The sequence below is a fragment of the Fragaria vesca genome, linkage group LG5, assembly GCF_000184155.1.
Source record: "Fragaria vesca subsp. vesca linkage group LG5, FraVesHawaii_1.0, whole genome shotgun sequence".
Classification (NCBI taxonomy): domain Eukaryota; kingdom Viridiplantae; phylum Streptophyta; class Magnoliopsida; order Rosales; family Rosaceae; genus Fragaria; species Fragaria vesca.
Window position 1 is genome coordinate 24609160 of NC_020495.1, and position 15899 is coordinate 24625058.

General features: G+C 40.1%; 3 protein-coding genes across 3 annotated transcripts in view; all 3 read right to left on the reverse strand.

Annotated features, from left to right (window-relative positions):
- Positions 1-1686: 1686 nt before the first annotated feature.
- On the reverse strand, positions 1687-2181 carry LOC101299487 (F-box protein At1g70590-like). Its single transcript, XM_004301742.1, has one exon. It carries the CDS (start codon positions 2179-2181, stop codon positions 1687-1689), a length of 495 nt encoding a protein of 164 aa, XP_004301790.1.
- A 4000-nt stretch (positions 2182-6181) lies between these two features.
- LOC101299775 lies at positions 6182-9257 on the reverse strand. Its single transcript, XM_004301743.1, has 4 exons — positions 7994-9257; positions 7695-7809; positions 7281-7388; positions 6182-6742 (listed from the first exon to the last, which is right to left on the reverse strand). Exons 1-4 carry the CDS (start codon positions 8128-8130, stop codon positions 6182-6184), a joined length of 921 nt encoding a protein of 306 aa, XP_004301791.1. The 5' UTR covers positions 8131-9257.
- Positions 9258-10292: 1035 nt separating this feature from the next.
- The window catches only part of LOC101300065, a 9552-nt gene continuing 3945 nt past the window's right edge, over positions 10293-15899 (reverse strand). The window contains exons 6-19 of the mRNA XM_004301744.1: positions 15692-15746; positions 14669-14807; positions 14408-14499; positions 14086-14334; positions 13725-13972; positions 13413-13643; positions 13114-13311; positions 12936-12989; positions 12744-12809; positions 12473-12613; positions 12310-12384; positions 11672-11731; positions 10985-11389; positions 10293-10868 (exon numbers count right to left, since the gene is read on the reverse strand). Coding sequence (XP_004301792.1) covers positions 10701-10868; positions 10985-11389; positions 11672-11731; positions 12310-12384; positions 12473-12613; positions 12744-12809; positions 12936-12989; positions 13114-13311; positions 13413-13643; positions 13725-13972; positions 14086-14334; positions 14408-14499; positions 14669-14807; positions 15692-15746 — 2181 coding nt within the window. The 3' untranslated portion in view covers positions 10293-10700. The remainder of the gene's footprint in view (positions 10869-10984; positions 11390-11671; positions 11732-12309; positions 12385-12472; positions 12614-12743; positions 12810-12935; positions 12990-13113; positions 13312-13412; positions 13644-13724; positions 13973-14085; positions 14335-14407; positions 14500-14668; positions 14808-15691; positions 15747-15899) is intronic.

Sequence of the window (15899 nt, forward strand, 5' to 3'; positions counted from 1 at the left end):
TATATATATATATATATATATATATATATATATATATGGAAGAGAAGACGACAAAATATTGTTAGATCAGAAAACAACGACGACAAAATAGAAAAGAAGACAGCGCACTCCAGGGTCAGTTTCTCTCTTCCATGGTGATCGATAAGCTTCTTTGTTTTTGTTGTTTTTGTTTATCGTCTCCTCTCTGTTTCGTTCGGTTTTATTTCATTCATGAGTGTTCATATATGTGCTACAAAACTTTGAACACATGCACTTGAGTCAACCAATATATATGGTTTAGGTGGTCTGATGAATATATCATCCAAGAATTTTTACATCGTTGAAAACAAGAACAATAAAATTGCAAACATCTCCCTTCCATTCTTGTATGGGTATTTTAGTAATCAAACTAGTTTTAATTCTGATTCTATATAGTAAGTAAACAACATCAATCATAATTTAGTTTCATTCATGTTTTGATTTCTTACGGTAAGTAAACAGTATAATGAAATGAAATATTCTGATAGTGATTCTTGTTGATACCGATTCTTATTAATACCAATTCATGATAAGTTTCATTCCAAGTTAATAAACGTGCCTTAGTTTCTTTCAAAGGTATGAGTGTCGGAGTACTGATGTTGGTGTTGCTCTGCCAACTTGACTATTTCTTATATACTCTCATGGTCGTTCTCAACCTAACATACTATCGAGAGACAAGAGTTGAGTTCTATATTTTAATCGTTAGATGATTCGTCACACGTGCTACATCAGACACAAGGACGGATACAAGTCTAGGGCTATATAGGCCCAAGCTCAAAGAGAAATTTGGGCCAAATTAAAAGAGACAAGAGTTGAGTTTTATATTTTAATCGTTGGATGGTTGATGGTTCGCCACCCGTGTTGGCAGGGCCATATTGCAATAGCACAAGTCTTTTTCTGTTTCTCTTTAAATTTATATAAAGTTGAGCTTTGCTAGAGCCACCATCAGCTGCCAAATTCAGCCACCACCTTGTCCAGCTCTCAGCCACCGCCTCGCCGCGTTTTCAATGTCGCCAATGGCATGCAGACAAACTCCAAATTGGTATTGAGCTCGTTCATAACCACCTTCTCCGGCTCTCATAAAATTGATGAGGCAGTTGACAAATTCATATACTACTCTATGATGTGGATAAGGGTTTCAAAGCAATGCCATCTTCACTCCATGAGATCAGTGACATTGTGGACAGTTTGACCGCTAGCTAGATGACACTACATGCAGAATACCATATCAAACTACAAAACCTCATGGTGCATGTCACCTATATCATCATTTGATTCCATTAAGAAGTCGCATTGATCCAAATGTTGCTTATACCAATTCCTCAGTTATTTCTCCAGGACTATATCCAAGACACAGACGGCCGTGCTACTCTGCTACATCAGGACGACTATGTCTGAAATACACACATAAACACATGCTTATTACAAACTGAAATTAGAAGATGGACCAGATGAATAGCTAGATGTATCAAGTGCACAATAAACACGTATACTCGATATAAAAGATGAAATAGAGTTACTTGAATCCTATGTCATACTTGTTGGCGAGGCCATTCGAAAACAAGTCCTTGATCGAATACTTTCTTTTGGTTTGGTACTGCAAACTAGCTTATTGGTGATAAGGTACATAATGTTGAGCTTTACTATGGCCACGATCAGCTGCTAACTTCATCCACTTTCTTGCTCGGCTATCACACTGAACCAACCCTTCCCCATGCTCGTAGCACGGGACACATTATACATAGCACGTACATAACCACCTTCTGCAGCTCTCAGCCACCGCCTCCCCGCGTTTTCAACATCGCCAATGTGACGCAGACAAACTCCAAGTTGGTATTGAGCTCGGGCATTGTCTTGTAAACAAGGCAAAGATAACCACTTCACAGCTTCCTCTAAAATTGGTGGTTGAACTTCCATACATGCTATTCCCAAATTGCACTGCGCATTCCGGTTTCCGAGCTCCGCAGCTCTCCGATACCAACCTAATGCCTTGTCAGCTTCGCCTCTCTCCCAATATATCTTTCTGGCATCCACCCTACCCTCTGGTGCTCCGAGCTCCGCAGCCACCAAGAACATCGTGAGAGCATTGTCTAAACTACGTAGAAAGCCACCAAGGCCGTGCTTGAACTGCTTTCCCAAACTCATGGCCTTCGTGATCTCCATGCACTTTACGTACTTTTCGTCCTCTATCACCGGCCGAAGCGCGTCGCGCCACCACTTGCACACCGACGACGCCCTTATCAGTCTCCGGTAGGCTTTGTGACTCTCAGCTCCGTAGATGAGCGAGGCCCCGATTTTTGGCAATTAGGTCTTGAGGCAGATCCGAGACCCCTTTTGGCTGGTTTGGAGAATCGATTGCTGTGCTTGTAGATTCTGTGATGGAGTTTGCCTCCCTGCTTAGTGTTCAATCGACCTTGCTTCCTCATTCCGGATGGTTTTGCTGATGTATGGTTCTAGGGTTTTACTTAATTTGTAGAGCACTTAAGCACGTTGGACTTTCAATGTTATACACACACATAACCCGAACCAAGTTTGATTGGGAAAAGGTATCAAACCTAGAAAATATATCGACTAAACAAAAATCAAGCATTCGATACCATTCCTCCTCTAACTAGGAAAATGTTCCATCGATCACTTTATTGTGGGAAACCAGATTTTAGTGTAGTAATAATTAGATAGGATTTGAATATACACAAATCACAAACCATGCTGGTTTACGACAAAGTCTACCATGGTGGTGTAGGAAATAGGAGTTTAGGACCAAAGCAGAACGTGCACAAAAAAAGAAAAAAAAGGAGTAAATGCTTGTGACACCCTGTAGTTTATATCTAAAATCAGTTTTGTCCCTCACTTTTTTTTTAAACTGGTATACCCCTATACTTTGAATTTTTGACTGATTTGCCCTTGTCGTCAATTGACCGTTAAAGAAGACTGTTAAGTTGCTGAGATGACCGGTTCTGCGATTCCAACTCAGCTAGAAACCTGCAACATCGACATAATATGTCCAATATACCCTTGACTCTAGTGACTTTTAAAACCAAGAACTAACCAGCTTTGTGAGACGAGCTCGATGCTCTCCAGCTTTGCAGGTCCTTCGGCAAGCCTCACCGGTGGCGCTGACGAAGAGGCCTTCGTTGTCGTGGCCGTAGCCGAGGGCGACTTTGGGGACTTTGGAGCGGCGGAAGGTGAGGGTTTCGGTGGAGAAGTCGCCGAAGGTGAGGAACCGTCGCTGTAGGAGACTTAGTAGAGGTAGGTTTTGGACTTTGAGCTGCAGCCGGGGGAGTCGAGGTGGCAGCAGAGAGGGGAGGGGCAAGGGAGGGAGGAGAAGGAGGAGGATTTTCTCGGGTCGAAAACCGGGTCTGTTTGGGAGTAGCAGTGTTTACAAGAGGCGCATTGGAACCAGACGACATCGGAGCCGGTGTCGAGGACCATGTAAAGGTATTTTGGGGGAGAGCCGATGCCGATGCGGGTGAAGTACTCTCCGCTGCCTTGGGAGAGGCCGGAGACGATGGAGGAGCTGAACCCGGAGGAGGGTGGGCCGGGTCGGGTGCGGTTGTAGGCGAGAGAGGTGAGAGAGTTGAAGCGGAGGGAGTCGCGGCGGAGGCGGAGGTGGAAGAGTTGGGAGGGGGTTTGGTTGGAGGAGAGGGCGTCGAGGTGGTGGAGAGGGAGGGAGAGGGAAGATGGGTCGGAGTCGGGTTCAGATGTTTCTGAAAAGGATTCTGGTTGGGAGAGAGAGGGGGTGGAGGGGAGGGGGGAGAGGAGGAGGGTGTGGTGGTCAAGGGTGGCGGAGGAGAGGGAGAGGAGGAGAGTGAAAAAGAAGAGATGAGGGGTCTTCTTCTCCTCCATTTTGTTTGGGCAGTGGGGAAGTGGGGAGATGAAGGAGAAGAAGTGGGAGAGAGAGTGAGGGGCCGGAGATGATGGAGAAGCTGAAGCCGGAGGAGGATGGGCCATTGGAGAATTGGATCTGATCTCTTCTACTTGCAGAACTGAGGTTAGGAAACTGGGTTTAGTGGCTAAGTTTCGATCTGGGGTTTTGTTTTGGTGGACTGATTTAGAAGTCGATGATTCAAAATGGGTTTGGAATTGCTCTGTGGGTAAAATTGTCATCTCAATACCTTGGTCTCATACATGTGTCAACATGTTAGCCACGCTAGTTACATAACGGGTTCAATTGACGATAAGGGCAAATCAGTCGAGAATTCAAAATATAGGGGTATACCAGTTTAAAAAAAAAGTGAGGGACAAAACTGATTTTAGGTGTAAACTACAAGATGTCACAAGTATTTACTCCAAAAAAAAAGACATTATAATGGCAAAACCTCAGCAAGTGAACAAACAAGGTCGTGATATATGCAGAGTTCATTACAAAGAGAACAATTTTATTTGGCTATCTTCTACTGCTAATCAAGTTCACCGGAGTTATAGCTGTATATTGAAGTTTACCTTAGTAAATATGGTTGGCATTTTACCGCCGCCGTATGTGCCAAAATGAATTATATAAGAGTGCAGTCACAATGAAACATTTGCTTGGTTGCCTTCTGTACAATGTTAAGACTAGTGAGTGGTGACTCAGACTGGTAGCCGAAACTAACTGCGTTGTCTTGCCATGGAGTAATGACTAGGGAGAGACCCGAGCACCACCTTACCTCCCTCTCTAGCATTGCCTTCGAGGGTTTAGTTCATGCTGTTACTTTGTCCATCTAAAACGAAAGAGATGGAAAAAGAAAGCTCATACAACCTAAAACATCGAATGCGTATATAGAAAAGTACATGAAACTCAACTCAATATCAGCCAGTAATGTCAAAAACATCCGATTAAAAACCAAGAATGCTTGAAATACAATGTCCTCCATTTGCATATTTGATATTCCAGTGGGGAAAGAAGCCAGGCGCCATGTTCAGACAATTATAAAGACTAGTTATCCGCACTAAACTGCATTCTTTGAGCAAAGTATTTACATACAACAATAGCTGAAAGACCAGTAGTCTGCTACATCCAGCTTTCTCATCTTGAACTTCATGCAGGCCGAGAAGCTTTGAGTATGAGATTGCCCCTCATATTACATTTTTTTTACCAATCTAGCATAGGCTGTGTTCTTGTAGCTACATGCAACGGGAAAAGGTTTCAGTAACTTCAACCAAAACAGATACGCTATGAGAAAAGCAAGTAAATTTCATCTATAATTAAGAAGGCAAAATTACAGCTTCCCTGATGGAGAAAAATAATGGTGCTCTGCTTTGCATCCACCACAAACCTGTCAACCCTTATTTGCAGAGAACTTGCTAGCCTTTGGTAAGGATTTATATTATTTCATATTAATCTTTGATTGCAAAGAGAAGAACAAGTGTCTGTATATTAGTCTATTTCACTAAACAAACAGAGTAAAAAGATGTCGCTCTCGAAGTTGCTGGAATCTTGAATGTCCTTTGCTTGCACCAAAGGAGTAAGCGAAGTTAGCTAACATAATGGGGTTGTTGTTAGGGGGCTTATGCTACGATCCTTGAATCAGACATTCAGATGTTATACTCCTTCCATGTTGGAGAAGCTTCTGCTAGACAGTCACCCCCAAAGTATCATTTTTACTATCATGATTCTGAATCACATCAGCACTAAAATAGCTAGATCTGATTTGGGTTTTCCAACTCTAAAGGTAAAAGATGATGTACACACAAATAAGAAGACTTCAGCAAATTAAGAGGGTTAAGAAAACCGTGATATTCATGGAAACTATCATGCCAGAACTAGTAAATTTTATTATTGCCTACTCACAAGTAATATGAAACTAAGATTAATGAATTTAACTTTAAATGATTAGCAGCTGACAGAAAAAAACAGTCAAGGATACAATGGAGGATACAGATGAAGTTAATATGCTGAAACCTGATGACTTCGTACTGCAAATTTGTGTCAATAAACCATGTCACAAAGGAAAAAGGTCACTTTCTAAATCAGACAAGAGCATACTACAAATATATAGAAGAAAAGAAAGGATAACTTACCCTAGATTGCACTCTGATTCCTAATTGTACTCTGGAGTTTGCTCATTTACAGAATATCTTCCTTCTCTTGCATACTTCTGCTAGAAGATTGATCCTCTTCACATCAGTCATGAGATTCCAAGGGATCATATCTATCGTCAAAAGTATCTCTTTCAAGAGACTTTCAACTATGACTCTCATATGTTTTCTCAAATCTTTTAACATTTGACTTCTGGTGCGAGTTGGACAGAGAAGATGATCTGCTATCATGATACTTGGATCTACTATCATGATACTTGGATGAGCGATTTCTTTTATGATGCCTGGTATCAGTCCGCTGTCGATGATCTTGTTCACTCTGCCCATGAGACCATCCATGACTTCGAGACCTTTCTGAGCTTCTGGAGTAATTTTCGGTATCACGACTATCACTGAGACTTCTAGAATCTTCTAGATACTTGCAGTGGAGGAGACTATGTCTTGGTTCCTCTTGATCTTTGGCAGAAGCATGCCTGGAAGTTGTGGAATGGATAGTATAACGTGAATGTGATTGTTTCCTAGAACGACTTGGGCTACCTCCCTCTGACTCGGTATTTCTTTTTGTTGGATTATCATCATCGGTGGTGAAGTCAGTAGCAGTAGGTAGTTTGAATGGACCTTGCCCTTCAATTGCTAGTTCGAAGCATCCAATCCCTCCAGCTTGCTTAATTTCCTCCATGTATTCCTCTATAATATCCCTGGTAACCTTCAGACAGGATAAAAAGTAAATGTAAATTCAGTATAATGAAATGGTGTGAAAAGAACTGATGTCAATATTTCAGGACTTTTCTTCGATTCGTCTTAGTCCCCAACCTTCACTGCCACAAAAAATGCATGGTGTGAAATCATAACAACAATGTTTTTAGCTCTAAAGGCTATATTTCAAACAAACAATATGCTCAAGAACCATTTTGTGTTACAAAATAAGAAAACTGTAAGCCAATAATATTTTAGCAGCTTGACTGCCCTTAAGCATACTGGCCAATTACGCACCAATCTCGAATGTAAAAGGATTCAATTTTCTTTTCCTTTGCTCTTACTTAAAACTCTATTCCACTTTTTATTTTTTTGATACAAAACTCTATGCCACTTTTGATTGTTGAATTACTTTCCATTTTGATTAGCATACAGTCAAAATGGGGCAATAATATCTCAGTTAATCAAATGGGGCATATGTCATAATATATGTAAGCAAGAAGAAGAATCAAAATTGAATGTCATAATAAGATAAACTTGATCCTTACCTGCAAAGTTGTACGCTTCACCTTTTTGCCACGATATGACATCCTTCGTCGTTTGTAGTCCCTTTCTTCTGCTAATAACTCTTCTTTTGTCTTAGTCTTGTTAGTTTCCTTAAGTAAACCAACAAAGAACAAAGAATGTAAGAGATTTTAAAAGTGAGGAGCAATTTTCCAAGATTCACAAAAGATTCTTTTAAGCAGTAATGCCTGAAGATAACAATCTAGTAAAACATTATATAGGAATGCATGAAGAACCATATATCAAGCAATCACTAGGCTGATTCCTTTAGCCACTTAGCCATACGTTAAATCCACTAAACATTACCAGACTGGTATTATGTTTCTTCTATTTTATCCCAAAATAACGGGTATTATGTTTCTTCTATTTTATCCCAAAATAATACTATTAAATGGTACCTGGTTATTTGATTTTTGCCAAGGCAGCCCATCATGGTCGATAATAGGTCTATACTGACTTCGGTTTTTCCGCTCCCCATCAGCTCTTTGTGAGACATAATCATGCTCAAGTACTCTACAAAGAAGGAAACTTGGCATTTATTACATTAGAAATCTAATTAAATGAGCATTATAGTTTACTTCTTTTATCATCTCTTTCCATAGTTATCAATACAACTAGAGTTTTAACTTGTTAAAAGTAAAACAAATAAAACCTGCAAGCAAGTTGAAAATAAAAGAAACTGATCATAATGTCATACCGTTGATGTCTAGTAAGGGTTTGTGAAACTTGTTCTCCATTAAATTTTTCTTCAAGCATGAACCGTTCATGCAACACTGCAATGGCTGCTGCAACCTGAGACACAAATACCGCCTTACTGATAATGATTCCCTTCATCTCACTGCTTAGTGGTTTAGTAATATCTTCATCCCTAACACAACTGCCCTCAACATCCCAATTCGATGAACCCTCTTCTAAACCATGAAACTCTGTATCTAGTATGCAATGCTTAAGAATGTTTATGGCGAATAATTTTCCATTCACTTCACCATAGAATTTGGAACGCTAGATGCCAACCACACTAATACCTCAACCAAAGTTGGACACTCAAAATGCCCACTCTCCGAATCTCTATAATTTACCTTACCTTAAGCTTCCCTTATAATTGCCCTCAAGCACAGGGTAATCAGCATAACTATATGATCTCCCATGGCCACATCAATCACAATCCCATACTTGGGTGAACTTGCTACAACTCCCCAAATCCCACTCTCTAAGAACACATAACCCCAAAATGGCACGTAGTACACAGCTTGAATACATAGAAGGATACTCATTCCATCCTTGAACTTCATTTTTTATGGCCCAAGACTCTGATGGCAGAAATCTACTACATACTTTGTCACAATCCATCATCTCCCTAACTTCTTCAACGGAGAAATTCGCACACTCAGCTGACAAAACTGAGGGAAGTGTGAATGTCTATCGAAACCATCCAGCGCAGAAGAGTTAACAACACCAGGGCAATCAGGGTAGAAATAATTGCACCCATTCAGTAGAGATCATTCAGGTGGGGATTCCGCATAGTAATGCTCCAAGGACAAGCATAGATCACCAGATGGAATAAAACATTCACCAGATTGGGATTGGTCGGTGGATTTGAGGGTTTTGGGGTAATGGAGCGGTGGGATAAGGTGGTGGAGAGGCCGGGGGCAGCGGAGAAAGTGGGAGAAAAGGGAGTGAGGGTGCAAACGGTGATGAGGATTAACAGGACTGAAAATATGACAATCACTGTCATCAGAATCATCTTGGCTCGGGACAGAGGAGAGTAGAAAGCAAGTCAAGGATCAGAGAAGAGTCACGAATGAGGCTGCTTAGAGATGACATTGTCGTAAAAAGGTCAGGAGGCAAAGCAGGAGGAGTGTTGACGTTGGGTTGTGCATTCTGCGGCCGAGAGTGGAACAAATTGGGTTGGGATTAGGGTTAGGAATTGAGGCAGGGAAAGTGAATGGTGTGTGAGAAAACTGAGCCGGGGTGTGGTTCATGACATAAAATACCAACCTATGCTTAACTAACACTAGCGAAAAATCCACCTGCATTATATACAGTAGCAGGAGTTAGAATCTTCTGTAAACACTTCTCCTCTATCCTAAAAACAAAGCTTTATATCTAAATATGAACATCCATGAACCTTTATAGCTAAGTATGAACATTTATAAACTAAATATATAGAAAAAAACAGACCCAGACTGTAATCCATACTGATACAAGATTAATAGGATAAAGAAGTGAACTTGGTTTTCAGATTCATAGAAGCAGAAAATTATCGAATCAAATGGAACAAATTGAGAGCAATTAGGATTCCATGTAGTTATACCAAAGCCGAATTGAAAATTAATTGAAGGATTTAGAGAGAGAGAGTTACCGGAGATCGAGCAAGGTGCTGAAATCGGCTGCGACGTCGTTTCGTTCTCAACCTCAATAGCAAGGTCGGAGCTCACAGTGCAGAAAACTCGGCGCCTTCTCTTCTGTTTTAGTTTTCAGACTCTTTTTTTCTTCTTCTTTTTTTAAATGGTGGGCCCACCCCGCTATAGCCCGCGACACCTCGACCGCCTAGACACGTGTCGTCTTGTCTAGGCCGCATGAAATAATTTTTTAATTAATTTTTTTATGTTTTGCTTTTTTAAAAGCTGGGCCCCCGCTATGACACGCTCACCAGTGACCGTCTAGACACGTGTCGTGTCCGTCCAGCCCGCATGACTTAATTTATTTAATTTTTTTCTTTTTCTTGTATTCAAATGTCAATGGCGGGTCCCACAAACCGTAGGAACCACGCCGCCAGAGATAGTCCGCCTTAACCGCAGTAATTAAATTTTTGTTTTAATTTTTTACGATGCCTGTAAAAATCTGCTTATTGCATCCTTTTTTTATCAGAGACCATACAGGATTGCACAAACGAGAAACTACCAACTTCACTGAGAAGATACAGAGAGGGGAAAACAAAATCGACACATTGCATTTCAGGCATTAATACTCTGGTATTCTGATTCAAGGCACAATTCATTTCTGGATTCATATTGTGAGGATATATACACTAACTTTACAGAGCAGGCACAGCAGGTGATCATTATGCTTTTTGGTATCTTGTACACGGTTTACAAGCAGAGCTTCTCTTTACTCCTACAAAGACATAAATCGATGCCTTCTAATACATGTAAGAACAAACACTCACCCACTGTACAAATGGCTCTATACAACAATGACGACAAAACTTCATGCCACTGCCTTCGGGATAATAATAATAGAGTGGCAGCTAAGCCAGATGTTTCATTCAACAATTTCCCTTCCAAGTGGATCAGCACAGTCATCTCCATCGCGAGCAATAACATCCAGGGTGGAGAAATGTCTTGTGGCACCTTCGCAGTCCACAAAAGGGCAATCCAAACGCACGACACTAGATCCCCACACTACCCATCTCCCTCTGGTTGTTCCCCAGAACAAGCATCCTGATTGACCTGGTTCTCATTTGGAACGCGGTCAGCAGGAACATATGCATATCCTTTGGGTAATTGCATATTTTTCAACGATGCCTGATCTGATGTCATCACCAATTCCTTCGAAAACATCTCACCGTGCTGAGAAGATTGGACGATTTGGAATTAAGATTACAATAATGTGTGAAGAACTTCAACTCTCTTAAAGGGAGGAAAGAAAAAAGTTCTCAAAGAATAGACGTCGAAAAGTAAATTACCTTCTTAGATTTTGACCTGTATCCACCATCTTCCAAAAGATTACAAGATGCCACAGATGATCTGAAAGGAATCTGTTTCTCAGAAAACTGCATCCTCTCCGAAAGATTCTGCGTAAACTGGTTTTGGGATGTGGAGCTGTCATCATCTGTCCTTTGGTCGTTATCAATAGTTATAGGAACTCTAGTCCTGTTCTTAACTGAAATTGTACTATCTACAGTCACATCATCTGATCTTTGGAATGTATCACTGCATGATCTGTAATCCTCTGTGTGCGCTTTAAGAGAAGTTGTTGCTGATTCAGAACTAGCATCCGCTAGCAAGAAAGGACTGTTAGCAAGCACAGAACTGGCGACATGATCTCTTTTCACGGCAAGAAGGTCATGTGAACAAATAAGTAATTCCCTCTGCATTCACAATAAACTTGTTCAGCTTAAACTACTTCAAGCAAGGAAGTAAAACTTCTTTGAAGGTACATGCTAAATACACCCATATAGACAATCACAGGCAGCGGCAACAACTAATTACCACACCCAACTCCTAACTAACATGGAAGCTGTGCCATAGGATAACAGAAGAGAACCGGTACATTGATAACACAAGGAACCAATAACACATGCACATCATAGACACATCAAGGCCACACATATAACACAGAGTCACAGACCCAGTACTCCAGTAGCACCCACCTTTACTTTCTCCCGTTTGATAATCCTTTCGCAAATAAGGCGTAACCTCTCCAGTTCAGCCTGTACAAAGATCAAACATGTTAGAAGTCAAACAGGCAATTCAATGTTACTAAGAAAGCAATATGACCAAAGAGCTCAAAAAGAAAAAAGGAAAAAAAAAAAAAACAACGTTTTTGCCGAGGCAATCAGTAAAACCTACTTGATCGACCAAGAGAAGATGAAAGACAAAGACAGTTATATCAGATGGCATCTTCACTGCCTAGCTAGTAGGATGTGGTTTACTTGAGTTCTAATGCACATCACATAGGAATCATATAACAGATTTCATTCTTCTTTTACCATTTTAGATAAACTTATAATTCTATTCAAATCATTCCAACACATGTATATCACATGGGCAATATATATTACTAGCAAATCTAACTATTCACATCTTGAATCAAATTTAGGACTACACAAGTCAATGAACCTATGTGAACCAAAGAGAGAAAAAGGACCAACATAGAAAGAAGAGCTATTTCATCGAGGGAAACTAATTCAAGCAGTTTTCTGTACTTTAAGCAAGTGCATACTGATGGAAATACAAGATCTTAGAGTCTTAGGCGGCAATAACGATTATTAATAAGTGGAAACATAACATGGTAGATCATAAGCCCCACCCTTATTGTATAAAGGTTCTTTAATTCCTCCATTCCATGTTTTTGTGTATCAGCCTGCATTAGTGCAAAAACCCAGAAGTTAATAATCATAACTTAGTAATGACCAAAAGGGCGTGTTTTACATAAATATAAATCTATTAACCTTCGCCCTCTGCTCAAGGCTATGCCTCTCGCAGTATGCCTTGTGTTGCTGCTTGCCACCAAGAGCTTTTACATTCATATAAAAATCTGAACTTCTGCCACAGGAGGGATGAAATGTTGACTGACAATGGCCATAGCTGCACTGCAGGAAAAATAATAAAAGATATACATGTATATGAATCAGGGATCCTCTTCATAAGGGGAAAAAAGCCAATAGAGAAAACTTGTCAAAACATAAGATGAAAAATATTCGGAAATGTCCCAACTCTCACCTTTATGCAGACACCAAATTTCCGTCGGCAGATGTAACAGAAATCAACGCCCTTTGTAACGGTGTCCTGAAATCCCATTACAGTTGAGTGTTATAACAGCAGAAACATCAATCCTTATCTTAAACCAAAATATCTACAGTGAGACCAAGGAAACTCAGGTTTGTGATTGCCATGGATAGAATGCAAGCATACCATTCCCTCAATCGGTGATACTTGTCCCCTTTTGAACGTTGACTCAAAGACCCACTACCATATGAAACAGTGAATAGCATCAATATTCCGCATAATATCCAGAAGTCTAAAATAAATAAATAAAAATAAAAAAACAATTCTACATTATTCATCTGTAGGTAACATGAGAAGGTTTTACCTCAGCACAAAAAGCATGGACCCATTGACCATCAGAGGATTTCCTAAAAGCACCAGTTTTCCCACCACATAAACCACATTCTGTAGTTAAATGCTCTTTCTCCCAAAAATTGGCAGTAGATTTGCCTTCACATAACTCACAGTACCATGGGCCTGTAGATTCTCTTGTACTACGATAGCAATCCAAGTGAACAGCAACCTGTAACAAAAGACCTGGTTATAGGTTTTCAACTCAAGCAGATAACAGGTTTATAAAAAATAAAAAATAAATAAAATAAGATCAAAAGAAAGGAAGGAGACCTTGCAACTGGAACAGACTAAAATCGGGTTTAACATCGTCTCAGAACGTCTGCAGATATCACACAATCTAGGATGTTCTTTAGAGATATCTGAGCCTGAATGAACTGCACCAGAGTGTTTTTCCACAGAAACTCTAGGGACAGCCACCCTTGGAAATGTCTCTTTTGCCCGTGGTATCATCTGTGAGGAAAAGCTGGACCTCCCACTAAAGCTGCTCAGCTTCACCAAATTCTGCAGAGAAAAGAGAGACTGCATAAGTAAATTGTATCCATTGACGGCCCTAATATTACAAAAAAATTAAAGATCATCAACCTCCTGATGCGCAGGTTCATCAAGGACATCTTTCCTAAATGATGAAATCCTAGAAGAGGCAGCCGCAGCAGCAGTTGCAGCTGCTAACACGGCCTGTGCTTCCTTATGCCGTCTCTCCTTCCTACCTTGCTTCTTTGCCTCTCTAAGCTCGCAAAGATACTGGTTAACCAGCACTGCATCCCACTTCAGATTCCGAGTTGCATCAATCTCTTTTGGCAGACTCTTAGCGACATTACACATCAAAACATCTGCAGCAAATGTATAAACAGTACAGGTTAACAGTATGTCCATATAAAAAATCAGAATACAGAGTAAATGAGTCATGCCTGTTAAACTCCACAGAAGAAAGTTAACCACATACCTGTATAATGCTTTCTCGCACTTATATTGTTTTGCAACCTATGCTGATAATAGATGAGCTCTCCTTCCACTTCATCTTCTGGAGACATTTCTAGAACTCCCAATTCATGAGCCTTAGCCAACTGTTCTAAACCCATCTCATCAGATTTACAGTTGGTATCATGACATTTTGGATGTATATTTTGGTGATTACAGCAAACACTTGCATGGGAAGATGCTTCCACACGAGAAACTTCTCCTTCACTTGAACCTACAAGAAAAACTACATGTCAATACCACCCATGGAAGAATAATGGAAACAAGTATATAATTTTAATCTGTACCATAAATTGTGTTCTTTGGAGGCACCCCATTTTGCATCTGTGATAATGTCTTCTGGATGGGCAGTTGGGCATTAGAACCTCCCTCTGGTTTCCTGAGGTATATGGTCGCAACATTGAGCATAAAAATTTGAAGAAAAAGAAAAACAATGTATCTTATCAAATCACAATACATGCAAATGAGCTTCCCAGAGCTCGAGACAAAATCAAACAGCATTTTACAGTTCCCGAATTACATATACAAAACAAAAAATAGAAGCTTACTTGCTTTCAGGAACTGATTTTTCCACTGAAAACAACGGATCTACATTTGCAATCACCAAGTCAGTCTGCGAAGGAATAGTAGCCACCACTTCTTGACCTCTTTGTGAAAGGCTGCAATTTGAGGACTTAACTGAATAACCTGTCAATCATATATTGTTTTCATGTCAAAAGACACACCAAGAACCATTTCATTGCTGCAAAAGTCATCTATGAATGAAACACAGTAGACTAGAATTAACCCAAGACAACAGCAAATTCAGCCAAAAAAGAGAGAAATACCAACAGCTATGGTTATAGACTGATCATCTCCAAAATAGCAGCAAATACAGCAACAAATACTAAAGGAGACACTAGAAGATAAAAGGGATTTAGCGGTAGCAACGAATTCCCAGGAACATTAAATACCCATCAAGAGGACATGAACTATATAAAGTATTACAGTCTCATTTTATATTTAGTTTAGTGAACTCAGAAAGTTGATTACAATTACAAACATAAGCGCAAATCAAAGAAAATGCTTCAGTGTCGCATGGGAAATAGATCTTTTAGATCTCTTCCCCCCCCCCCCCCCCCCCCTCCCTCCCTTTTTTTCACAGCTCAAAATAGCTCAATTACGATGAAAGCCATTCGTGAGAAATGGTCTTCTATCCCACTACAAGATCAACAAATCCACTACCGTTCTATTAAATAAAATATCAGATATTTCCATCCCCCATTGGTTCTATTCCTGATTCATAACTCAAAAGTTTTTCTGCCACTCTCCATTACCAATAAAGTGTTAAAGTTCACAACTGTGTGACAAAGCTGAACGAGCTGGCCTGGATCAATTCTGTCCAAATATTTATGTGCACAGAGGGGTTGTACTCAAGTTTCACTCAAAATAATTAAAAACACTTCCTTCAATGGAAGTTGGCAATGTTCACTAATATGAATTTTCAGAGCTGCAGGAATTAAATTATCCTCTTGCCAGTATTGAAAACATCAGAGTGAACACACTGAACCAGCAGAAACGGAAAGTATTACCTTCAGGTGAATGTGTTGGCAAAGAATCTTGTAACCCATTGAGCACCGTCATATTCTGCAACGACAAGCAAGAAAGTCATTTTTTTTAGGAAAAAAAAATTAATTGAAACAAAAAGTAAGAACATTATCAATATGCCAGATGCATCACATTACACCACACAACAAGGAAGGAGAGAGAGAGAGAGAGAGAGAGAGAGAGAGAGAGAGA

Excerpts from the sequence above, each read along its gene's own strand:
- LOC101299487 (XM_004301742.1), bottom strand. The coding sequence starts at position 2,181 with ATGGAGATCACGAAGGCCATGAGTTTGGGAAAGCAGTTCAAGCACGGC.
- LOC101299775 (XM_004301743.1), bottom strand. The coding sequence starts at position 8,130 with ATGAAGGGAATCATTATCAGTAAGGCGGTATTTGTGTCTCAGGTTGCA. Across the intron at positions 7,810-7,993 it reads ACCCTTACTAGACATCAACG|AGTACTTGAGCATGATTATG; the intron begins GTATGACATTAT and ends CCTTCTTTGTAG. Across the intron at positions 6,743-7,280 it reads TGAAGCGTACAACTTTGCAG|GTTACCAGGGATATTATAGA; the intron begins GTAAGGATCAAG and ends TCCTGTCTGAAG.